Genomic DNA, 26,362 nt, shown 5'->3' on the forward strand with positions numbered 1-26,362 from the left:
GCCCAGTTTTTTCACATAAGTACATGCAACTGTCTACTTTGACCTTTCCTTCCATTCTACACTATTTTGCTCCTTACTTATCAGACCATGGTTGTGGATATCGATATATGAAAATTCAGATTATTTTACTTACAAGTTAAATACTTGCTTCAGAACCATTTTGATAGCAATATTAATAATAATAAACAGTAGTAAATTTTCTGTTCCCAATCCACAACAGCAGATGACCATTCAGAAGAAGCAATAAAGGTTCACTGGTATAAGAATAATAACCCAAAAAAACTTAGAACAACATACATGAAGGTAAGTGAATAATATTCATTTGATTGAGTTTAAATTCATGGCCCCCAATACTTCCATATTTACATTATAAATTATCTTTTTATAGGCCAGGAAGTAATTTCAATCAATCTTAGTTTTCTTTCTGACGTTGGAGTAACTCCAAAATTATTTCTAAAAAGCGCTAAAACCAAAAAATCATCATAGCACCACAAGAAAAAGAAACCTCCATTGATTTAAACCGCATCAGTCATTTAAAATTAGTCACACTCAAAACTTCAGTGGGTTAACTTTATACACACAGGTCTTTTTGCAGATCAGATATTCTTTAACCTGCAGCAGACAGCATGAAACTGGCATAAGGTCTGCATCATGTGCTCCAGTTAATTCAACAAAAATGCGATCATGCACCCACACTTGTTCCAGATCAAATATGCACTCATTGTGATCCAGGAGCACAAAAATCTGGTATTAATGGACATGAAACCATGGCCTTATATGACAGCACAGCTTTAGATACTTTGCATATTTCATTGACAGGTTTATCAGTAGGCATGTTTTTTCCTTTAACTTATCCAAATATTTATAGGAGCTGTGATGTTGTTTTCCATGTAAATCATTAAATAATTATATTACATAATTTATGTAAATGAAACATAAAATCAGAAAAAAACCCAAAATAATTCCCATTACAACAAAGTTGAGTCATCTGTGAAGGGCTGTAGGTGTGTGGTTGCAATCAATTTAAATAGCCGAAATAAATGTCCAAAGTAATGGAAACAAAATCAAATCTATATATTGAAACTATAAAAAAATGAGAAATCTTACCTTTTTCACTAACACTTTCACTTTCAATCTCTACATCATCACAACTTGTATATTCTGGAGTGGATGCCAATTCTTCTTCTGAGCTACTTAATGAAACCTGGCGCATTTTACCTCCTTTTTTCGTTTTATGGGGCTTTGGTGGTGGAGGTCTGACAGATTCAGACTGATCTGAGCTGAGGGAATCATTCCGTAACATGGTCTCCATCTTTTCACGTTTTGTTTTCCGGACAGCAGAACTGGGATCCAAATGGTGCTGTTTCCTTAAAGAATCAGAGCGCCTCATGTCTGGTCTTTCCAGGGGAATTGGACTCCTCCTAGGTGTAGGAGGGCTATGGTTTGTGGTCCTCTGACGATTGGGACTTGGTCCCTGAGCCTCTCGAGTTCTTTCCATAGAGTATGAACGTTGATTTTCCATGGCAGCCCTGCGCTCAGACACTGATCTTTGTCTTGATGGCCGTTCCATCCTGAGCATGGACATCCGAGAATCCTCCAACTCTGTATTTGCCAGTGAGACATCGCTGTGTCTCCGCTCATGACGTGCTCGGGACACTTCAGCATGGATACGCATTTGTTCCTCATACGGCTGTGGTTTGACTGGATAACGAGCCAAATTAGGATCACTTCGATATCGTGCCTGGTATTCCTCTTCTCTCCTTTGCCTTTCATATTCTTCCCTGCTTTGTGCATCTTCTTCTTCTACCGAATACTCCTTGGAACGCCTGCGGCTCCTTCTGTTGGAATCCCTATAATCACCCAGTTCAGGTTCTTCGTATAACTGAGGCCCACGCTGTGACCGCCTATCTGAATAATCTGATGGTGACCTGGGCATCGCACTGTCTGATGTAGCATACTGTGAATATTCGTCTCTCTCGTCCCTCTGGTCGTATCTTCTGCTCTGTTCTCTTGATATTGAAGGGCTTCTTTTCCTAATCATGGCAAGGAAGCAGAAAGAGAGTTCTGTCAATATTTTATGTAGAACAAATATACAGTTAATGCTAGTTAAAAGATAAAATGACCAGCTGAAGGAAAAAAAAATCCATCCATTGTGTTTCTTTGTGAATATGCTCTCACATTTTCTGTACTAAATTAAAGAAATCATGTCATGCTACAAATCTGCTTATGGTGCATAGCTTGAATAAAAAACAGCTTTGAAAGACAAATGCTAATATGACTTTATAAAATATAGAATACAAATATATGGGCTATTTTGTAGTCAAGACTGCTTTACAAGTACCAAAATTCTATAATCCTTTGTAATCATTTTACAACAATATAACTTGATCATATACTTCTATTTCATAGAGTTTTATAATCACCATGAAAATGAGGGCTAGAAGGATCATTCAGTTAGTTTAATCTTTTAGCAGCTGCTATTGCTCAAAAACACACATTTCAGTTCCCACAAAACTATAATTTGTGCCAAGGGCAGAAAACAAAGATTCAATGGCAGCACTTGTTTAAATCAGATGAACTTAGAAGTCCTGAACTCAGAAAACAAACCACTTTTTGTGTTGTGAAGGGAAAGAGTTTCAAAGTGCTGCCTGAGTTGAGAAAAGACTCCTTCTCATCTCTACAGGGGTGGTAGCAGTATTAGTCCAAGCATTTGAGCACGACAAATACCAGAATGAAGTTCCTGCGCAAATAAAGCATTGACGCTTTGGCATCATTGACACCATCTAGCTATACACAACTACTGAGGCTTCAGAGGAAAGTGGAAAAAGAATTAACAAATATTCTTTCCTGACTCTGACAAATGATAGATTGAGGAATGTAATTCATATATATGTAATATTTTCATAAAGGGTGTGTCTGGAACATATAATAAATGCTATGTTTTCTATTTGACACAACATTGTTTGCTACGTGATTAGAAGTGAGCAGTTGAATAGGAAAATAACAAACTGGATATTCAAATTTTGCCTTTATCATTCCTTACAGGGTAATAAGCATGTAAAATACTACTTTCCAGACATGTCCTGCTTCATGCTCGGCTTTTCACCCTATAAGAAGGTACCTGCAGGAAACTGGAGCAAAGATGTCAGATAAAGAGACTGAGAGGTGGACCTTCTCTGAGATAATGTAGATCAGCTCAAACTTTAAGTGATAAAAATACAAAGAAGAAACTATTTTTGTGTTGTTTGTCCTTTCTTTTTATATTTAGTTCTACTTTTATAATTAAGATCCTTTTTAAAATGTTTTCTACACTCACAAAAAATGACTGCTGATTCTGGAGGGCAGCCTTGCAGGTAGCAACCAGGAGGTCCTGCATAGTGTTTAGAAGGACATGAAAAAAGGTGAGCAAATACAAAGCCCTGCTGTTGACACCGTTGTCCAAGAAGAAACACTTCAACTCAGTGAAGGGGAGGAGAAAGAGGTTCTCCTGGTGCCCAGGAAAGTATAAAGGGCTCTGTTTATCTTATAGGAGAGAAAACATTCTTTTCACGGCCAGGAAGGAAATACAGTCTCTGCTCAGCAAGGGAAAACCACAATTGCCAGTGCAGAGTGTGTGTGGTATGTGGGGCAAACTGGCTTCTTTTACTGTTTTAGGTACCATACAGAATTATTAAACTGTGCTTGAAAGATTTGGACCCAGTATTTCCTTGCAAATAGTAAAGTACTTTAGCTTTGCAATGGCATCTACAAATGAGAAAACTAACACAATCTTGCAAAAATTAAACTTCATGTGAAGCATGACAAGTTCTATAAGTGATAGTTCGACAAGTTCTATAAGTTCTATAAGTTCTATCTGCTACTGAAGACTCAACTTGAATTGCTCTAATGTGACATGGACCGAGTTTCATAAGGCTAAAACCAGAATGGCCAATTAGAACAACAGAACTACCCAAATGCAGGCAGTTTGAAAAGACACAGAATCTTCATCAAGACAACAGAGATTAGATGCAGAAGTGCTTTAAGGAAGATAGATATTTTTCACTTCAGATGATGAAAATTATGCCGCATCCCAAAATAAGTTGCTCCAATAGCAAATTATCCAATCCCTGAAAATTTCTGCCATGGCTGCAGCAAAAGTGTGCATAACTTCCCCTTCCCAGTTGTGTCTCCTATATAGGAAAAATCTGCTCTCATCAGATATAGGCATTTATGTGAATCTTGTTGTAAGATTGAGACAAATACATGTACACATGAAATGTACACATACTGTACCGTGAATACTCACACTGTGTATACTCAGTCTATATAACCTATAGATATGTGTATTCAGAGCCACAGTTTCTCCATCAATTTGATCCTGCAAAGCATTAAAACACTCTAGTACATATGATTTATAGGATCAGCTCTGTGATGAATGGTGTAACACAGAAAGCCATACAGGTTCTAGTTTGACAAATCTCATGTGTGCCTTGGAGCAGTCTGAGTGTACACATGCTTCAGTATTAAACATCTACAGCAATACAAACAACACAACAGTAAGAATGTTTAGCAGCAAATGGAAGATTATATAAACAAACTCAAAATGTGTGTGTGCATATATACATAAAAATAAATTAATATATCACTCCATGTCACAGTGTCCTTATATAGATGCAATCCTCTTCTGATGACATTATGGCTATAATGTCATGGGAGGAAGGCTGAAGGGGATAAAAAAGATGGATTTCTATATAAGTAAAAACATTAATGTAGATTTGTTGCTGAGGAAAATGTATTTCTATTAAGGAAACACATCATCAGATGAACTGGCACATGAGTTACTAAAAAATACACCTATTTTTTCTAGCATGAACTAGGTTAATGAGAGGAGGATATGTTGATTTAGCATCATATTTTTATACCACTTGCACAAACATTTTCTGAGCTTGTGTGCTACATTTACTACAGTCACTTTCCTTCCTCCTTAAGACATAAATATAGGAAACCATCTATGGCTGACAGGAATGTGAAGAGCAGCTGGGTTCTCAATCTACTCCAACTTTTCATGAAGGAAAAAGCTTTGCACGGCTGTCCTGCATGTGGCAATGACTAGAGCACAGGCAAGACAGAGGACCTACCTGAAAATATAGAGCTTTTCTTCAGAGAAAGCAGTCTATAGAAAAAAATAATTAATTTAATTCTGGCCCGTGTTGACTGACATTATCAAACCCCCTTTCTAATTAATTTCATTCCTTTTGAAGTCATCCAACTTCACTACTGAAGTTGTAGTCATGTCCATCAGAAATGAATTATCTGTGCCTGTACACATGATCAGTCAGAAACCTTTTGTCAGGAGAGGGCTCATCCTGCCCCACAGTCACCAGACCCTTAGTATCAAAGTCTGTCATTCTCTTTACTGGTAATCATAGCACAATTATCTCCCCTTTAATATTCAACAACTTTTTAACTTTAAAAATACCTTAAAATGTACAGAGTTGTACAATGAATGCTATATGTTTTAAACTGGAGTTATGAAATCATAGTAGGAGGGAACTAGTATTGATGATAACTTACGGCCTGTCCCTACTATTAAAAATCTGCTGCTATTTTTAGATCACAAGCTAATTCTCACTCACCTTCATGAGCATCTGTCTAATCCATTTCTAACCATTAACTACCTTAAAGATACCTTAATAAAACCCTTTCATCAAGTACTGCCAGCTGGATATACCATGGAAAATGACTACTCCTGCCTTTCTAGGTCTTCCCTTGAACTTTCAAAGCTAAGGGTGTGCTATGAACCCTCCAGCTGCCAGCTGAACTAAGCACTATATATCTCTTGTCAGAAGGATTACCATCTTTTCTGAAAAGGTTATCACACCTTTTCTGAAAAACCCTCCAGGCCATTGTGATTGCTACTTGTTTGAAACAACCATAAAATAAAATCCCTCTTACGGTTAAAAACTCTAAACATGAAAAAATATCTCTGTCAGTCACATTATAGAAATTAGGTTTTTTTCAGATACAGAATACGAAACATATTTTTTTCCTACTTATTACTGCCTATTTTTTTTTTATTGTAATTTATCAATACATGACATTTGGTCTTTTAACACACAATTCAAAACCCTACACTGATGGAAACCTTCTTTTCAGTGCACTAAAGGTATCATTAATATTATGGAAAAGCAAATAGCATGACTGTAATCTGTACTCCTGCTCATAAAGTTAAATTATTCAACTCCCTCACATCACAATAGAATTAAGTACTTAAAATATAACATAGAAGAAGACATCTATTCAGTTTTGATGGCTGTGATTTCTATAATGGAACTAAATATCTTGAAAGTCTGTGACACTCATTTGTATTCTTTCTTAAAGAGAAAACACTCTTCTGCTTTGATTTAGGTTTTTAGAAAATTGGCCCAAATGTACTGCAGAAAAAGAAATTTAAAAAATTAAGTATCCATCACATTTCAGAAGTCAGAGACATTTAAACACACTGTAATATGTAAAGTAATTATATCACTGTCAAAACTAGATGTCAGACACTCCTGCTAATAAACTTTTACTCAGACTAATAGAATACACATTTGAACTGGAGAAAGCTTTCATAAAAATATCATTCTAAAGTTGTGTTTGACTACCTGAATCAAGTTACATTTACTTGAAGAGTATTGTTTATCAGAAGCTTTGGGTAAATTAAAAAATGATAATTTAGGTCAATTAAATAATGGTCTCAGTGGGCCTGATATCAGCAACTTGAAAAGAGAATATTGGCCATCTACTTGTAAGACCTAATTATAATTTACTAGACAATTCTTTAAAATTTTTTCTCTTTTTCCTATAAATTATCAAAGAATAAAGTTGAATGGAAAATTAAAACTGAAAATATCTTGCCTGCACATGCTGTAATTTTGCTTAACTCAAAATGTAATCCTTTCAATATATGAAAAAAAAAATTCAGAGAAGGCAAAAATTGACATTTTCTACCAGAACTTTGTCACAAAAGCCATGCAAGATACAGGGCTTCTTGTCAGATACCTCATCAAATAGAGTGAACAGTGCTTTATCTCTCCTTTACTCTTTGGCTCCTGTCAGGGAAACTGCATTTGCTGGTCCCTGAGTGATCATTCAGGAGTAGTTCTACTTTTTGAAATTTTGTATTTCTATGTGTTGTATTCAATAGTCAAGGCACTTGTTTTAAAACAGCAGTGACAGGGAGCAGATAAAGCACCTTGGCAAACAGTTTCCAGGCTGCCAGCAGCTGAGCTGAGCAACTCTGGACCTTGTACCCAAAGCCCCATGAGTGCAATGAACCCAGAAAACCTGCTGTGCAACTTTAGGGTCTGCCTGCCTTTCATAGGGAGGCTTCTACTCTCTCACTTAGGAAAGCACTTCCACAGACTTCCTTTGGCCTACTGAAAAATCTGCAAAACTTTGGCAGTGGCTTTAAGAGGCTAGCTAGCAATGATTGAACTTTTCATTCTCTGCTTATAACTTCTGCTTTTGCTGAGTCATACTGTGCAGTACAATTCATTTTGCACATTCTTCAAAGCAGCTATGACTCTCTTATTGAAAAAACAGGGATTTCTTTGATTTCTAAGCAGTTCCAATTTTCACCAAGATCTCTCTTTACAGTTCCTCTACGCTGTCTAGTTTATACTAGATTAAACTTACAATTTGTCAGTTTTCTCCTTAGTTTCTCACCCCCTCAAAAAAAGATGAAGAATGTAAGCACATTGTGCACAATTCACAAGTTAATTAATTTAAACAGCCTACTTTGATAAATAGAAAAGGTGTTTATTGCATTTGACCAATACAGTTTTAAAGAAATTGTTCTGAAGTACATCTAACACTCACATATCTAAGGAATCCACTAGATAAAACTCATGTGAGACAATATTTCATTCGTCATTTCAGCCATGCCTAGCAATTTGATTTTATAGAAACCGTACTTTGAACTATTAGAATACAATCCAGCAATTATCTCCAAAGAATATGAATTAAGTTTACAATGATGATTAGTAAATTTACTGAAGCATGACACTGGTAGAGCAGATGTTGATCTGTATTAGATTTTATCTGAAAATATGAATTCACTGACTGCAGGCTTGTATCAACAGAATGAAAGGAAATCTGCAGTAACAAAACGTTAATATAATTAAAGTCACCACTGATAACCATTTTGCTTTGAACTTGACATGATTGCACAGACATATGAAACAATACCTTTCTATTCTATACAAGTAATTCAGCAAAAATTCAGCACTGCCGCAGCATTAATTTCAACTTGTTTGAGTAGAAGAGTTATAACATGGAAAAAAACCTGCTGAACAAAAGAGGTGATTGCAAGTATCAATTGCTAATCTACAAATATTTAAGTAATATGTTTTTTTCACTTTTTTTTCCCCTTAAATCAAGAACATCACAGATAGGAAAACTGGACTAACAGTAGAAATTATTTTGTCCTCCTTTATTTTTCTGGAGTATTCAGTAGCCCTTAAATCATGTAATATGATTTTAGAGAACTGCAAATAGAGAACTAAAACAGCTATATTTTACTGTGAGTTTTTATTCAGATATATTCATGAATGCTTACTTCTTATAAATAGGTTAAACAGATTTTCCTCTATTTCTTCTTCTGAACACTTTCAAAATTAATATTTTGTTAATTATTTCCACTTATTAGATAAACAAGCAATATTGCACCTTTTCTTTCAATAAAAATCTTGTGCCAAAAAAGATAATAGAAACAATAATAAATAGCAAATTTATTAGATTGGTTTCAAGAATAATTGGTAAGAATGGGCATTCCTGTTATCTGCATCAGTACTGACACTACAGAAATCATTTGCAGAAGAGTGGAATCAATTAACAGCTGTCTAACAGCAGGATTTAAAACACATGGTGTTAATAGAATAGTAGGTCACAGAAACACTAACATAAGAATGAGTAAATATAACACTGAACTGTTACTAAAAAGTACAAATAATATAAAATAAAACAACATTTCAAAATTCTACACATGCTATTTTTATTAAGAGAAACACAATGTTTCAAGATTTTTATCACAGGAAATAGAATACAATTAAAGAAACTAAATTATAGGGAAGCAAAAGATTTTGGTAAAGATAATATTCGCATATATCTGAAGCACAAGAAAAAGTTTTTCAATACTTCCACTGAGTTTTTTACTGAAAGTAAAAAATATCTCCCTAATCTTCCCCCAGAAGAACAAGAAATGCTGAGCATTAGACATTGTTTTCACACAACACATTCTGCATCTTTCTTCCCTGGTTTACCTTTTGATCAGCCACTGCACGTCTGGGTAGTAGGAAGCCTCAGGTTCATGAGAATACATCAATTTGTGTTCTCACTAGCGCTTTCATTTAATCCTCTAGATTCAGCAAATTCATACAAACAGTCTCTTAATTTTGAGACACAGATTTTTAGATACGTATTTTACGAACCCTTCCCCCAAAATGCACTTATAAAATATAAGGCATCTAGGAAAAAAATAAAGTTTAGTATCTGAAACAACAGCAATCAATTCAAGTCGGAGAGCTGACCCAATGGGAAGCTATTGAGAGCATGAGAGGAGTGTTATAGTTTAATGCTGTTACCCTGTGCTGTATATAGCTGGAGGTCAAGTAAGAATTTACCCTATAAGGAGGATTATGGTACTTAGCTGATTAGTGCCTTGCTACAGTACTATTGCCTACAAATGTACATGCTGGTCAGGACATTTCATTTAAACTATTTTTAAAATTGTGCAGATCCAGTATTTTTTGTTTTGTGATACTAGTTCCAGCATTTTCTTTATGTTCTAGGTCTGCACCAAAGTTATGTAATATCTATACTTTTAGTTTGTAAGAAGTCAAATTTTGGCATAATTTTCAACTATTAGGCTAAAATAATTGTGGCATCTATTTCAGTCTGATGTGCTGCACTTACTGTACAACTGAAAATATTTTTTCTTACACAGTCTAAAAAAAAACTGTGAAAGTTAATGGATTAATTATTTCCAGAAACAGTCATCAAAATTCACATTCAAAATATGTTGAAAATGTGAAATAATAGAAAGCAAATGTGTATCTTCATTTGCCTTAAATAAACTGCGAAGACATTATTCTATATTTTTTTACTTATGCAAACTAGATTACAAATACATTATGTTTAATATAAACCACCAACCATATCTGACTGCAATATATTTAAGCCACGATAAAGTAGCATGAAGTGGGGAAAATGAAGACTTAGCAAAAACCTAGATTGTCTCCAATCAAAGTTCAGATTCCTGGGAAAGGCATTCTGACATCAAAGTTTATTTGCTCAGCCATCACACAGAATATATCCTAACAGACTTCATCTATACATCATTTCATCTAATTTTGACTCTAATCTTTTTTAAGTGTTTCTGTTTCTTACCACAGGGATTGTTCAGCAGAACTGAAAGTATCCTGGTTCTTCAAAGGAAACATTTAAGTTTGATGACAGGGAGAATTTTCTTTCAAAGAAACACTCCATTATTATATGGGTATTATCACCATTACATTAAAAAAAACCCAAATTATTTCAAAAATGACCAAACTAAGAAAATATCAGTGACATGAGCTATCATTTGAGAATTGTTTTCCGTAATAACATCTGGAGGCTGTTTTGGACTGTTGAACTTATAAAACTCCAACTTTACTAATAAACTTAAGTCAGTATATATTCTGGTTTTGCTGTCTCCACTGTGTCCACAATTACAATATAAAAGTGATATCATACAATGAACTTTAGTTTTAAATATCTCTGTGATTCATATTTCAGTCTGGAAGAGATTAAATAGATCACACTGAGCTGTTTTGATGCCTCCATAAAAGAGCAAGCATAAAATAACCACTGTGAAAATATCCCATTTCCTCAGTAATGGAGGTAAAGGCCCATTATTAAATCTAGTGAATTAGATCAGTGATGGCTCATCGATGAATGATGGGCTGTCTGCACCAGCTCCTGCAAGACCAAGCTGTCAAGAGTAAATGTGTTCCTGCTAGGGAACATCGGCTGGGTCACTATGGAATGAGACAGGTGCATTCAGCAGCTCTTGGAAATTACCATGGTACATAAAACTTAAAGTTTCTGGTTCAACTGTCATTCTCAACATATTGGTGAGACAGGATTAAATGTCTGTATTTTGAAGTAGCACCTGAGTCTACCATATATGCAGATTTAGAGAAAAGTTGTATTTCTGTAAAAACTATAGCACCTACATTATGTGTTGGTAGGACAAGATTTTACAATGTTTTTTAAGCAAAAGAACTTTCTCCACAGTAGTTTAAGCAGTAAGCTCACAATCCACAACTGTTACATACCAAGATGTTCAGGATCAAATGGTTATGGCTGCCTAGGCAGAGCTTCTTTGGTTCAGAACCCCTCAGGCAGGAGGTTAGGATGGAAACCATGTCTGTGCTCCTGGGTTTTCAGGGACACTATCTGAAAAATTTCCCACCACACTACCATGCAGTAACCACCTCACATGGATAATAACAGCCTGGTTTCTGAAATATCAACAGGTCAAAGAGCCATCTTTAGATACTCAGTTCAGATCCCTGACATAGGTATTTCTACCACCATTACTTTGTTTTTCTGCAGTGCTGAGACCAGCTCTGGATATTCCTCCCCTTTTATTCTCTTATCACCTTTTAGAGATGCCTGCTCTAGAGCAAGCCTTCCCTAAAAGAGGCTCAATATGCAGCCTTCTGTAGAAGAAAATATATTCATGGGTGTTTGCAAAAATACTTATGGAAGACCATCAAGTCCTCTAGGAAGTGAGTGGAAGTGAGCACTTGGAAGTGAAAAGGGAAACCCGGCAGCTTAGCAGCTTCTCTACGAAAAGGTGGCACCCAGTTAAGATGACAACAGTACAGACCACATAGAGGAAAACAGCAACCACTTCTAGCAGAAAGCAAAACAATACTGAACAGTCCTTACAGAACTACTAGAAATAGAAGAGCAATGAATAAAATGCACTGAAATATATAACTGTTTCTTCCAAGACAGTTGTGTGGAAATCTAAAGGCAATTTAAAATTAAAAAACTAAAATAAACTTCATCTTGTAACATAAAGAAGTCCAGAGATGCATTCTACATTCTACTGCAATGAAGGTAGACTTAGTTACCTTACTTTTACTTCTAAAAGCTTTTTATATACTTCTTGCCAGCTTTTTATATTTCACAGGAGAAATGAATGCTCATTTTGTAACTTCATACATATATAAACATCCCAACTAATTCGTTCTTTACAGTTCCTGTCACCGTTATCTGCCTCACCCAATAAACTTGTTTTCAGCAGGATTCTACAAAGTCAAATGATGAAATTCTAACTGAAGTTCAGACTATGTATTAGCAGATTTTTGACATAACATTGGTCAATTTTCCATCAATTACAGAATTTCTGGAAAAGGTGTGAGAATAACCAGAGGGCATGTCAATACCAGTTAGACTCAAATAGCTGACAAACACTGAGAGGTTTATACAAATTATACAGGTTCTCAGCACCATCAATAACACAAGTGCTTTACAAAAGTTACAGAACACGCTCAATAACTCAGCTTTAAGCTGAGTATAATAAATCAGGTAAGGCAACAGAGAAAGAAACAAGAAAACTGTAATGGAACAAGAAAAGAAGTAATTATTTTAAAAGCATTTTGTGAACTCATTAAATCTCTTTGAGATTAATGATGACTTCATTTCTCTCAGTACTGTTATTGTCAGATTTTGGGGACCAGTAGTATGTTTTAAGTTAAACTTTACTTTCATTGTTGACCCAAACACTAAAGGTTAAATGTTTGCTCACTGAAGCACTTTTCAAGTATGACATCAACTGTGTATCAGTCTGGGGAGCCAGGCTATAAAAATTATTCAAGATGCTTGAGTTGACAGAGCAGAAAATGACAACCAAGTTTCAGTGATTTGGTATCTGTAATGTAAATGGTCAAAATGGATAGTTGAACAGATCTGACTTTTACAATTAGCAAATGTTTCATGGTATATAGCAATTTTGAAATGCATATTGAGGTGAACTAACACAAAAACAATCTGTTACAATAGAAACAGATTCATATGTAATAAAGAGAGAAAAGTAGCCATGATCAAGTTGCTTGATTTCCTTCCTCCTGGATGCTTTTACAGAAATGAGATTAATGCTGGATATGACTGAAACGTTGCTGAGAAGGAAAAAAAAAATCAAATTAAATTCCTTATATTTGGCCTTACGGTGGCACCTAGCTCATTTACCCTCATCATAAGGGAGGTATTTCCCAAAACAATGGATTAGATTATTTTGGGTTTAAAACATGATATGCTGTTAAAAGCACCACCTGAAGAACTATCACATTTTCACTACCTGACCATTCCCCTACTGCTACAAGTCCTGTAGCAAGGTGAGAAAAACCAACACTAGTCTGTTGGAATTTTGAGTTTGATTCTTAAGTACATAGAAATTTGGGATAGAGGGTGGAGGGAGAGGCAGAGAAGAAAAGGAAGTGGATAATTATAGCCATATTAGAAAATTATTGCAGCACATAAAAAACACTTAAAATACAGGAAAATTCTTAAGAGAATTATCATCATCAATACTTCATAGAAAAGAAAATGTTTGCTAAGGTCAAGTTTTGTGAAAAGTGGACTGAAATATATTACTGGGGTAGAGGCTATGGACATCATTTCTTTGGCCCATTTTTGCATTTTTGACCAGTTTCAATATCTTCAATAACACATTAGAAACTGTCTGTGAATGGAGAAGTCAGGTGCAGTTTCTGATCAGTAGAGTGAAGGGTAAAAGCTGACATTAATGATACAGAAGGATTTTCCAGCTAGCATTTGCCCAATATTTTCAAAATATCTGGCATAGAAGGAAAAAAATTTACTTTAGAAAAACTGTAAGTATTTGATTGGTTTAACTGAAAGTATAAGCTTTACCTATGACTTTGAAAGGGTATTCCATGTTATAAAAATACAATATTAAACATAAATTTTGTTTCAAAAATAGGGGAACATTTGCTCTTTCTCATTCACTTAAGCTAAGAGGGAAGCATTTTATTTATACTTTATGACATAAGAGTGCCTCACCTTGCTGATTGTTTATTCTGCACTTGCTCTTGTGCCATGTGATGTCTGTTCCGCTAGACCATTAATTACGTACAACAAAGTTACATTGTTTAACAGCATTAGTTGGGAGAGGGTAATTCCACCCAGTGCAACACACCCAGAGACCTCCAGAGATGAGTGCCAAGGTAGATTCACCTAGTCTGCTTCCACATTAAGGTAATGACAAGTGGAAATTTTTTACACTCAAATATGAAAAAAAAAGTCAAACTTCTAAAGTCATTAGGAGTAACACACATTTCTGCAAGACAGAACCTTAACATGAAAAACTCATTCATAGCCAAGAGATTCAACATTTTGCCAGACACTATGAACAGTCTTTGTCAAGATTGTTCAAGTCTCATCAAAGATTGAGACTCACAGGCAAAGGCTGGTCTAGCAAAACACTTGAGGAGTTTGTAAGGCTGGCAAAGGTTGGCAATTATGTAATTCATCCAAATTCAACTAAATGCAAAACTATGTTTTTTCTCTTTCTCAACATTTTCAGGTCAGGTCAATCTAACATTAGAAGGGCCGTGTTTTCTCACTGACTGCAAATGGTAATATTTTGTTCAAAAATTCTGGATTTAAAAAAGAGCCTTTAACTTATGCAAGAACCTGAAGATTTAGTTTCAGATTACCAAAAATAATAGATCTATTCATCACATAAAATAAAATTATGAAAAATTTTAAAGGAGACAATGAGATGATTGGCATTTTACACAAAGGATGTATTAACAAAGCATAGGAGCCTATAAGTACTGCAAGAACAGGGACTGGGAACTGCTATTATCTTAAAAATACACGGAAGCTACAAACAAAAGCATATGAATTTCAATGAAGTGGACTAAAATGCTTGCATTAATCATTTTATATGGAAGGTGTAGGTCTTGCAATCAGTATTGATCACTAGTTGGTACATTGGGCAAAGAATCTCATCAAGATAAATTCTTTATCTAAGGAAGTTCTACTCAGAAAATGAAATTTTCATTAATAGCAATTTGAAAAAAAAAAAAAAGTAAATTGAGATTACAGCTTTACAAATATTGCCTAGAGAAATCAAAAAAAGTGCTAGGAAAGAGGGACATGAAATAAAATGCAAACCAGGATATTTATAATCTAAGTTTCTGTCATTTCATCCTCTGTAATAACAATGCCTGTTAGAAACAAGAAGGGGTGTTGTACAGTCTACAGTAGCTATAATTTGCTCAGTGTAAGTACAGGCTAAGTACCTGTTCAGGAGCAAATGATGATTCTCTCTTTTATTTAGTTTCCTAAACACATGCTCAGAAATATTCCTGCTTTCAAATGCTGCCTATCATTCCCACACCAAGTTTTCAAATATAATTTTGTTAGGCTTTCTATGATTAGGAATGATTTGTCCCTTAATCTTTCTTCTTTGGATGGATATTGCCCCAAAGAATCTTCTGGTCTGGAATGGGACAGCATTTCTTGCCAATGACACCTTCTTGTCTATGAACTCAAAGGAAAGGAGGGAGTTAACTGAGCAACTTATGTCCTAATCAGCCTTAGACTACCAAGAAGACAATAATAATTTACTCCTCACATTCAAAAAAAAAAAAAAAAAGCAAACAAACCACACACACACAAAAATAAGCACTCTGTCTCTCAAAAAAATATGGGGCTGGCCAAGATTAAGAATTCAGGATCACAAAGGGCTAAATGATACATACTCATCAACTCTTTGATTTTCAGTAGATCTCCTTGCTAGAGTTTAACGAGAAGATGAACAAGTCTCCATATTTCATTGTTTATGGCAAGCTTGCAGGTACCTGAAAATGTCTCTGTGGCAATTATCTTATAAAAAATGGGAACTGCATGAGTAAAGTTAGGATAAGTAGATCAGCACTAGGAACTCCTACAAAAGTGCTCAGATGAACAGCCTTCAGAAGTGAATAACAATAAGTGATTTTGATGCAGACATGTGAAAAAGTAGTGTTATAGCCCGATTCCATGACCAAGCTCAAGCACCAGCTTAAGAGGGGGTTTTTAATATATATTACATCCAAAGATCAAGCGACAATTAATCCTCTGGAGTTCTTTCTTAAGCTCATCGACTATTAAAGGGAGCTTCAACTCAGAGTTGATTTCCTTCCCTGATCCCCTCTGCTGTCAAGCTACCTGCTGTCTAATAATAATTATACCAGTTTCATGTAGCATGCTAAGACATAAATACCCCAAATATTCTAACGCAGAAGTTAATTTGTTTTGGTGTCCAAGACCCAAATATAGGTTTCTTCCAGCAACACAACCTGCACACACATTTTATTGCAAAACTTCTTTTCTGCACATGCATTTTTTTAAACTTTCCAATTCTTTTTATGTACAATAGTTGACTGGCATACTGAGGCACATAATACCAGATGGCAAAAGAAAAAATATATACACTTTTCATGTTTTAGTTAGTCTTCCCAAATCCACACGTATTCCTGTTCTTTGACATCAAAAGTATCTTATGATCTTGGTTAAACCACAACATGACCAACAAGAGGGGATCCAGGATGTCTATAATCTTACACCAATTTTTAAAAGAAGGCATTTAGCTTTCAGATGCAGTGCTGTGAATCGGATCTCTTCCATCAAAAAATCTGTTTGCAAATCAGGCCTCACAATAAAGTATATTTTTAAAGCATTTATCTACAGACCCTTTTTCTGACAAATCATGCTATCTTTCTGGGTCATCTTTTATGACACCCCATTCTGAGGTAGGCAACAACAAAACAGGCATTGCCTTGAATGGTATCCCTTCATATGAACGAGACTACACAGACTTTTCTCAAGGAATGATTCAAGAACATCATAGGGGACAAAACTGAAACACACTGATATAAGTGGAAAATAAGCAAATAGAAAGATTGAAAACAGCAGTTTAAATTAGAGAATGCCCAGAAATCTTGGTTTGAGGAGACCTGTGTGATTTTTTTACACTAATTAGTACTACTTCTTACAGTAAGTAGTACACTGAGAAATAATGGTACAATTACTCTCCAATTTTTAACAATTATTTTTACAGATAAATTTATTTAACGCACTATTTTCATAATTCTTATGCAATATTGTGCAAAGTGGTGCCTAGCAATGAACACAATTCAGAAGAAATCACAACACTTAAGCAAAGCCTCCAGTGCTGCAACTGTCTGAGGAAGTTTCAGTGCTCATTGCCCATACTCTCTTGTAAGGACACCAAGATGCATATAACACCAACACACACATATTCTGATTAGAAGTAACACTTCATTCTTCTGAATTTGTTACTTTAGTGATGGATAAAAAAGAAGCAAGTCCATGGCAAATATAAAACTTTTATTTGGAATTTAGATGGAAAATGAAAAATATAAGAAGGTTTTATGACTCAACCTTCACAAAAAAGCTACTGTGTAGTCAGAATGTGACCACAGATTACTCCTCAATGCCTTCAGCACAAGAAGAAATGGAAAGACAGAAGAAAGAAGAATACATTTGCAAAACTTCAAAGAGATGGCTGTAGAAAAAGAAATAAGAGGAGAAGCCAAAGAGCGCGTGCAGCATAATCTGCAGCTCCTGTAAATGACATTCTCTTCATTACTTTTGGAGGTCTGTTCAGAGGTTCTGATAGCAACAAATTTACTACACAAGAAGTCTGAGATTCTCAAAAATGCCTAACATCGCAGTCCATATATCATTACTTTTCCCAAGACCATTACTTTAAGACAGATAATCTTCACCAGAAAAACTATTTTCTCCTATTACTTTTATCTCAGTAGAAATGCTGCTGTAGGGGATTTAAAACCTCTTTCTAGTTTGTCCATAACACTGGGCCAAATAGCAATCTAAACTTCAGAAATCTATGTGAAAAACTTTAAAATGAATGTTCCTTAAAATAATAAGTCATGACTATTGACCATTTTTTTCTCTCAAAGTAAATTGTAATATAGAAAAACATTAATAATTCTGAACATTCTTTGTAAATATTCAGTACAGAAAATTTATCTAAATAGCAAGTGGTTGGTTGAAACAAAAATTTTTCTTCTATCCAGACTACAGTTTAAACAAAATTTTTTTAAGACTTCATTACACTAAAGAGTAAAAACTAGTCTAGCATCATTAGCAATCTTCTGTGACTGCAGAACATGCATTGTCTCATCTTTGAAGAATTAGTCACCTATTCCTTGAAAGCTGATGTTCCTGTCACACATATTGTACTGGCGGTTAATAACACTAAAGTTATCCAGTAAGAATAACTATCAGCAGCCAGTGAGTTTAAAAGCCTATTTAAAATGTAAGTTATGAAATCAAGTCCACTTAGTCATATCCAAAGAACTCAAGATATTTCAACAATATTTAAGACATGATTTTTACATGATATGACAACAGGAAATAATTACTCCACATATCATTGGCTTTTTTTATTTTAGTTGACATCACTAAAACTTTTCATTTGCTCTGTCCTGTTGTTGTGATAAAGTATTGTTTGAAATGCAAAATTATGCATTTATAACAAAGTATAATCTGAAATTTCTCATGTGATCATCTCCTACTGATATCACTATTAATAATAATGTGTCATCCTCTAAAGAAATCCAGACCCTCTAAATCTGGAAAAATAATCCATTAAAAAAATCTTATACTAGGTTAGAATTTCTGATAAAAAGCAGGAAAAAAAGTCTCTATATTGATAACCTCAGTCTTTATTTTAAGTTGCTATAAGTATGTATTGGTGGGAAACCTGATTTTTAGAAAGACAAAGATGCCCAGGCAGATGTAACTTGAATTTCTATTCCAGGCACAACCAACAAATATTGCCAACTTTTAAAAGACATCCAGAAATCTGTCATGTGATGAAAGCTAACTTAAATAATGGGCAATCATGCCATAAATTTAATAAAGTTTCAAATATTTTAACCATTAGAGTTTTGACAATTCCATTAGCTAATTTCACTGTAAACCAGTTTTCATGGTTTAGACAGCTAGCATCAAAACATCCAATAAGTGCGTGTTTATGAACTCTCTGGACCACTTATTATAGATTAAGATTTATACTTGTATAGAAATCATAATACTGCTATTTTACCATACTCTGATCAGTAAAACAGATAGTTCTGTTTCTTTTTCATAGTGAACACAAAACCAAACATGGCAGGTAAATGTCTTTAGATTTCAGATCTTTTTTCCTAAATCCCAGATTACTTTACTTCTGAAATAGAAAACAATTTACCAATGCTTGTAAAACATTTTTGAAACAAATTATGGTAAAATTAAACATTTTATGCTGTTGTAGTTAAAACTGCAGCTGTTTTTCTTCTCAGGATATAATGGGGACATTATGCAGGATATAAAATGACTGCTGGATCAAAAATGTGAGAGGGAGAGATGCTTCCTTATCTTCTTTGGAGTACTGCACCTACATTTGACACTTTTCCAAAGACATTTATATGGAAATTTCTCAATTATCAAAGTTCAATATGCCCCTGAATTATGCTCTTCAGAGTCAGAAAGCCTTGGAAATTTCTACATATATTTTCTCTCTTGAAAATCATACTTCAGTGAATTCTTTAATTTGAGGTTTCTACACATCACATCTTTTTTAATCCACAGCATCCCTTGCTTCCAAGACAATGAGGTTGGACCACTTTGTATTACCAGCTTAGAATAGAAAATATACCAAAATAAATTATATTTTTCAAGTATTCAGAACCAAAATTATTTTTTACAATAAATGCATTCATATGTTATTAATATTTTCATCCCTCTGGCATTAAATATTTAACTACTTTTACCTATCTTTCCCCAGTATTAATTATACAATGAGATAATTATATAAAGCAACTGGCTTAGAGTCAAGGTGGTTTTCTGTTCTGCTAATGCATGTATTTTCTGACTTTTAAATGGCTAGGATATTTTCCAGAGACTGTCTTTAAAAAACAAACAGTATTTAGTCAATATTCTCTAAAACTCCATACTTTTCATACTGGAGAGCACATGCTGGGGCTGCATTGTACTTTCCGGTTGGAAGAACAGCAAAAGGAGAGAACTGCACATTTATTCTGATATTCACTAGGAAAAACTTTCAATCCCTACAAAACAAAAAACATACATGTTCACTCTGAGGGGCACAATAAAAACGCGAATGCAAGATCCTTTCAGCAAATAATGACTCATGCATTTAGTCTTTGTTCATTTCCTCTTATGGTTCATACAAAATGCTACAAAATACTGGGTCACTGAATATACAAAATGTAACTGCACACCAGTATCACAAAGACAAGTTCCTTTACAGACTCTTTAATAATAGGACACAGCTAACCAATTCAAAATATGCAATGCAGTTTACTGAATAAACCATAAAAGTGATGTCTCTCTGTTTACATTTGTATCTGTGTTTAAGAAATGTAATTAACTGGTGAAGAAACAACAGAAGAATCTAATCAGAGATGGCTTTCTGAAAGAATTCAGTGCCCTATATAAACATATAAATTTTCAGCAGAATTCTCAGAGAAACCCAGTGAAAATAAAATTAACAGAGGAAAATACACAGTAATAGAGTAATAAGCAGTCTTCTTTTTGTTTATTTTCCAAAGTGCAGACACCAAAAGAGAAAAAATATCTACAATAACTAAGGTACTGGGTCACTTATTTAGAAGCATTATATTACAAAAAAAATAAGATGACCACAGAATTTAAAACCTCAGAAGGAGACTGAAATCTTTTGAAAACTATTATCTTTACTCTTCTGTGAATCACCACTTATTATGCAACACCTCTGGATATTTGAAAGCGTACTTAGTTCTTCCACTAAGAAGAACATAAGTGTATGTATTAAATATTTCATTTATCTACTCATCATTTAGTCACTGTAGATAAGGGAGATACATAAAAAATTCACAGGAAGAGGCAAACTTTTTGGTAGTTTATTTTTAAAACTAAAGGCTAAAAGAAACCAATATATAATTTGTTTTTACAGATAGCTTTTGCAGTCATCACTTTCTCAGATAAGCCCTTTAAAGCATACACAGAGACTTTATCAGTTTGCCTGTTTGTAGGAATAATCATGGGAAGAGGGGAAAAAAGAAGAGAACAAAAGAGAGAATAATTACTTACCTTAAAGTAACTGGAGTTCTGTGAGATGTAACACTTTGATGCACAGACACCTCAGGCACTCAACATGTAATCTTAAGGCCATCAATATTTGTTGGGGCTGTACCTGACTGATCACACCCTACCCCCTCGGAGGATTGGGAGGGCGATGAGCGGTCCTGCAGCTCAGGCCACTGCAGAATCCAGCTGGGAGATACCTGGGAGGTGAGGATGGAGGAAGCACCAGTGCCTCCGGGAACCACAGGTATTGACATCCCCTTTCTTTGGCAAATGGCAGGTCATCAGCAACTCATTTTTGCTGACTCACAAACAGTAACCTGATATGCAGAGTCTAGATGTTCCAAGTCCATCTAAAAATGACTCATACATTTCTGCCAAATTGAGCAGCATACCTATAACCCTTTATAAAGGAATACTATCCCACAAATGTCCATGTTCTCCAGAGAGGTGTTTTAAGAAAACCTACAGTCCAGTTCAGAAAGTCTTTTAAATTAAAATTAATTAATGAATTAATTTAAATTCAGACTCAAGTCTTTTAAATTAAATTAAGTTAAATTAAAATAATTCAGTAAAATAGTATAAAACAAACAAACAGAACCAAAAATCCTCCAAACAAACAAACAAAATCACTGCTCCCAAAATACCAAATTGCCCAATGATTCACAGTGTTTTATTCTAGACAGACTGCCTTCCCAAAACAAAAGAATCAAGGGGGGGAAATGTTGAATACACTTCTGTAAGCTTGTTTAAAATTAACTACAGGGAAGCATCACAGACTCAGGGTTTCATAAACCTTTATCATGAATGTGATGAAAGGGTTAATCACAAACAAAATCTTCGTTGTCAAATTCACTACAAAAGTAAACTTGAACATAGAACTGATACTGTCAAAGGTACATTAAATTTCAGTACTGCTAACAAAGAAAGAGTGATTTTCTGGACCATTTTTCTCATTGGGTGTTATGTTGCATTAACCCTGTTATCCCTATAAGTTTAAAATAATTTCTATTTTACCATCAAATGACATCAGAAATACATAGGTATTAGATTTTTTTTCTTTTACTTTGAGGTACCTATATAATGATATTTTAGTAAATCAAATTTATCTATGAAGAATGAATAAATACTGTGGTAACATGATCAAGACTACATAAAGATAATATTAAAATAAAATTCATTCAATTCAATAAATATATTTGTGCTGTGTTCAACAGCAATAAAATCTGATCTGTCATATATAATGAGTGTGTGTACTTGAAAACTCCTATCTGAAACTCAGCATATATAGAAAAAGTCAGAACTAGAAAACTAAATAACACATGTACCCAAACCCCCATTATTGTGTATCTAAAAATAAAAATTAAATCTAGTATATTTTATCCCAGAATTAACAGATTTTACTCCATCTGACATGCTACAGTGTGATACTGCTTTTAAAGATGTAAAGAAAATGGACTGTGGTTAACTCCCTCTGTACAGTATGGGACAAGAACCTTAATTCCCAACATTTACCTTAATGGGTGTACAATGACCCTAAGTGCTTCCATAGCATTCGAGTCCTCTGTACCTTTAAAGGGATATTCAAACACTCTTTTAGTCAGACCTGAGAATCTCCTCTCCCACTACAGTCAGTGGAGAGGGAGGCAGAAAATTCCAACAGGCAATTCAGAGCAGAAAACTATTAAGTTTAGTTTAGGTTCTCTGAATGATGCCCTCAAGACCCTTTCCATTGTCTGTAAAGGGAGCCAAGGGAGACAACCTTCAAGGTAAAGGTAACATTTATGAACCTGTTGCATGGTACCACATTGTGTAAAGTCTGAATGGACTACAACAATTGTCATCACTAAGAACTGATATCTACACCTTTTTTGGATGATGTTTTGTGAAAAAATAAATTTAAAAAATAGAGGAATCATTCATTTACATAGGCAGTTTTCAAAACTCCCTAATGAAATTTAAACTTTTGCCTGATACTGAACTTTGCATGTTAAGATGTCCAAACCAGAAATCATCATCACCACTAAGACTCAATTGTAAATCCAGAAGAAAAGAAGCCTAAAAATACTAGCAATGTTTTCAATAGAAGCAGTGCCTTTTTTACATTAAAAAGAATGAAAAATTTCATAAAACAAAGGGAACAAACAAACCACATACCCAAGGGACTAGGTGATTTCACCTTATTGGAAAAAGAAACAGTGCTTTAGGCACTCCAGAGCAAGCTCCTGACTTCATCAGTCAGCCTTTAAAGTAACTAGAAAGAAATGGCAGTTAGAGAATCTAAATTTCATTTCTTTCATGGAAAGAGATTAATTTTTCCCTAGAACTTCTTATTTGTCTCCTTTTAGTCCAAAAGAAGACTAGACAACTAAGATACAGAATTGTACATTGTGGACTTATAAATCAAAAGATAGTAAGCCAACTGAAGCCAAAAGCACTACACTATCCCAACCAAAAGAAAAATCCTAAACAAACAAAGGCAGGCCAATAATGTAAGAAAACAGGAAACATAGAAATATAAAAGCAATGCTCTAAACCATAAAATAAGTTTATAAGATAAGCAAGTTTTATTCGGATCAGAGTACAAGGGGCGAAAAAATTCCTGTTCCTAACTTTCAAACTGTGTATGTGGGGTATGCGTGATGCAAGTCCTGCTTCATGAATTGAGATTAATGTAATAGTACATGTAGTCATACCTGATCTGGATGTTGTTTAAGAGCCCACTTTTAATACTCTGCCAATGATTATATAACTTGTCATGGCATGAAAATGAATATTAAAATAATTTTTTAATAGAACCCCTGTGTGTCTTGGTCTCTGTTTGATGGTGTTTTCACTGAGAAGCAAAAATTGCATAAGCAGTTTATTTACTACTATAACAGGGAGAATTTCATAGAAAAATAGAAATTTTGGGGTAAGAAAAGATCTTAAAGACCTTCTAGTTCCAATCCCCCTGCTATAAACAGGGACACCTTTCACTAGACCAGGTTGCTCAGAGCCCCATCCAGCCTGGCCTTGTACGCTTCCAGAGATGGAGCATCCACATCTTCCCTGGGCAACCCGTTCCAGTGCCTAATCATCTTCATAATTTTTTTTTCCTTTAGTCCAATCTACCCTATTTAGGTTTAATACCATTGCCTTTTGCCCCGTCACTGCAGGCCCTGAATAAAAGTCTTTCTCCATCTTTCTTTTAAGTCCATTTATATATTGAAGGCTGTGATCAGGTCTCCCTGGAGCCTTCTCTTTTTCACTCTTCAAAATTTCTCCAAAATCTTTCAAGAGGAGTTAGTCTGAGAAAACCATTAAATCTCTTGTAGAACAAGAATTAAAGTTGAGAAATATAGTGTATTTTTGCATTTCTGTTATCCTAGTGTTGCCCCTTTTTATGCTGCAAAGCCCAGAATTTACATGTATGTTGCTTTTTGAGATGCAAAGGATACCTGCCCTGCATTGGTATCTATTCCATTGTTCTACAAGAAAAAAGATGCAAAGTGTATGTTTGACATCTATGTTTCTTGCCCCCATCTTGTTTCTCTTCTTGCTGCCCAACTCACATGCTGCCTATCACCATTACATATCTGATAAAAAGGATAAGACCATCTGGCATGAATGTTCTTTTCTCTCTCTGAATAACTGACGGCCAGGATGACAACATTGCCCTCCAAATGCCCAGTGTGAACTTTGAGACAAAAAGAGAATTGACTGAGACCTCAGCAGGTTTAAAGAGAGATCTGAAAGCAAGGCCTTTCTCATTGACAATGTCTCTGCTGGTTTTGGCTTATTTTCCAAAACAGTAAAAAAGAACTTTTTCAAAATAACCCAGAAAGCTTTGAATTTATTTTAGTAAGTGGCTTCATGGGATACTTTAAATGTCAGGAAACAGCAAAGGACTAATAAAACAGTTATTATAGGATTGATGTACCTTGAGCAAAAGTTTTTTGTTAACTTTTTAGTTCATATTAACAAGAGTTCATGATTTCTGAACAGGGAAATATCCTTTTATATATTTTAATCGAAATTTCATAAAATTTTCCTGGGAAAAGGTCCTAAGCCTAAAGATGTTTTGTAAACAATAGAAATGGAGTATTGATTACTTAATCAATAGACTTTCTGGAGGGTTCTGATTTTGAGTTGATATTTAATAAAATTATTTTGCATTATTCAGTCAATTTTTTAGTTTCTAACTCTGAATTATGAGTATCTGCAGGCTCTGCCTACAAATATAAGAACAATTTTACTTAGTCAAAATTAGTATTCTATATAGGTTACAGAGGTTTAAATAGCATAGAAACTGAATCATGTCATAGACATCAACTGCTAGACCAGGCTGCTCAGAGTCCCATTCAGCCTGGCCTTGAATCCAGCGATGGGGCATCCACAGCTTCTCTGCACAGCCTCTGCCACTGCCTCAGCACCCTCCCCATAATTTTTCTTTTCATTTAAGTTTCATCTTAATCTACCCTCTTTCAGTTTGAAACCATTGCCTCTCATTATTACTACACTGTCTGATAAAGAGACCCTCTCCATCTTTCTTGTAGGCCCCCTTTAAGTACTGGAAAGTGCTATAAACTCTTCCTGGAGCCTTCTCCTCTTTTTTTTTTTCTCTTTTTTTTTTTTTTTTTTTTTTATACAAGCTCTACAGAGCACTGATTGCCTTTCTGGCTGTCATCTGGAACAGGTTTATGTGTTTCTTTTGCTGAGGACCCCGGAGCTGGGCAAAGTACTCCAGGTGGGGTCTTGTGAGAGCAGAGCAGAAGAGCAGGAACACCTCCCTCGAGTCCCACCACACTTCTTTGGAAGCAGCTCAGAACAGGACTGGCTTTCTGGGCTGGGAGCCCACATTGCCTTGAATACTAGAAAAATACATATTCTTAAGGTGTATCAATGCCTCATGAATCAATCCATTATTACTATGACAATTTATTAATATAAGTTTAGATAAAATTAAGTGAAGCCTATTGCATCACGCTTTATAGGAAATTCTAAATTTTTTTTAAGTAGAGAGGACATTTCTGCAGTCTGTTGTGTTAGAATGACCTGCCAAAGAAAAACAAAGAAATAGACTTTAATAGTCAATGGTTTTTATAATGTGCAATTTTCCTGCCAGTATATGTTTCTAAATAGTTTGTTGAATACTATATTATTATCCCAAATATAA

The 26,362-nt window shown here is 34.8% G+C and overlaps 1 protein-coding gene across 50 annotated transcripts in view; it reads right to left on the reverse strand.

Moving 5' to 3' along the window:
* The window catches only part of RIMS2 (regulating synaptic membrane exocytosis 2), a 447,314-nt gene that overhangs the window by 254,454 nt on the left and 166,498 nt on the right, over positions 1-26,362 (reverse strand). For all 50 annotated transcript variants that reach the window (XM_086881253.1, XM_086881261.1, XM_086881272.1 and 47 more), the window contains one exon: positions 1,108-2,033. In XM_086881253.1, coding sequence (XP_086737379.1) covers positions 1,108-2,033 — 926 coding nt within the window. The remainder of the gene's footprint in view (positions 1-1,107; positions 2,034-26,362) is intronic.

Source organism: Cyanistes caeruleus, chromosome 1 (genome assembly GCF_971803275.1).
Source record: "Cyanistes caeruleus chromosome 1, bCyaCae1.hap1.1, whole genome shotgun sequence".
Lineage (NCBI taxonomy): Eukaryota > Metazoa > Chordata > Aves > Passeriformes > Paridae > Cyanistes > Cyanistes caeruleus.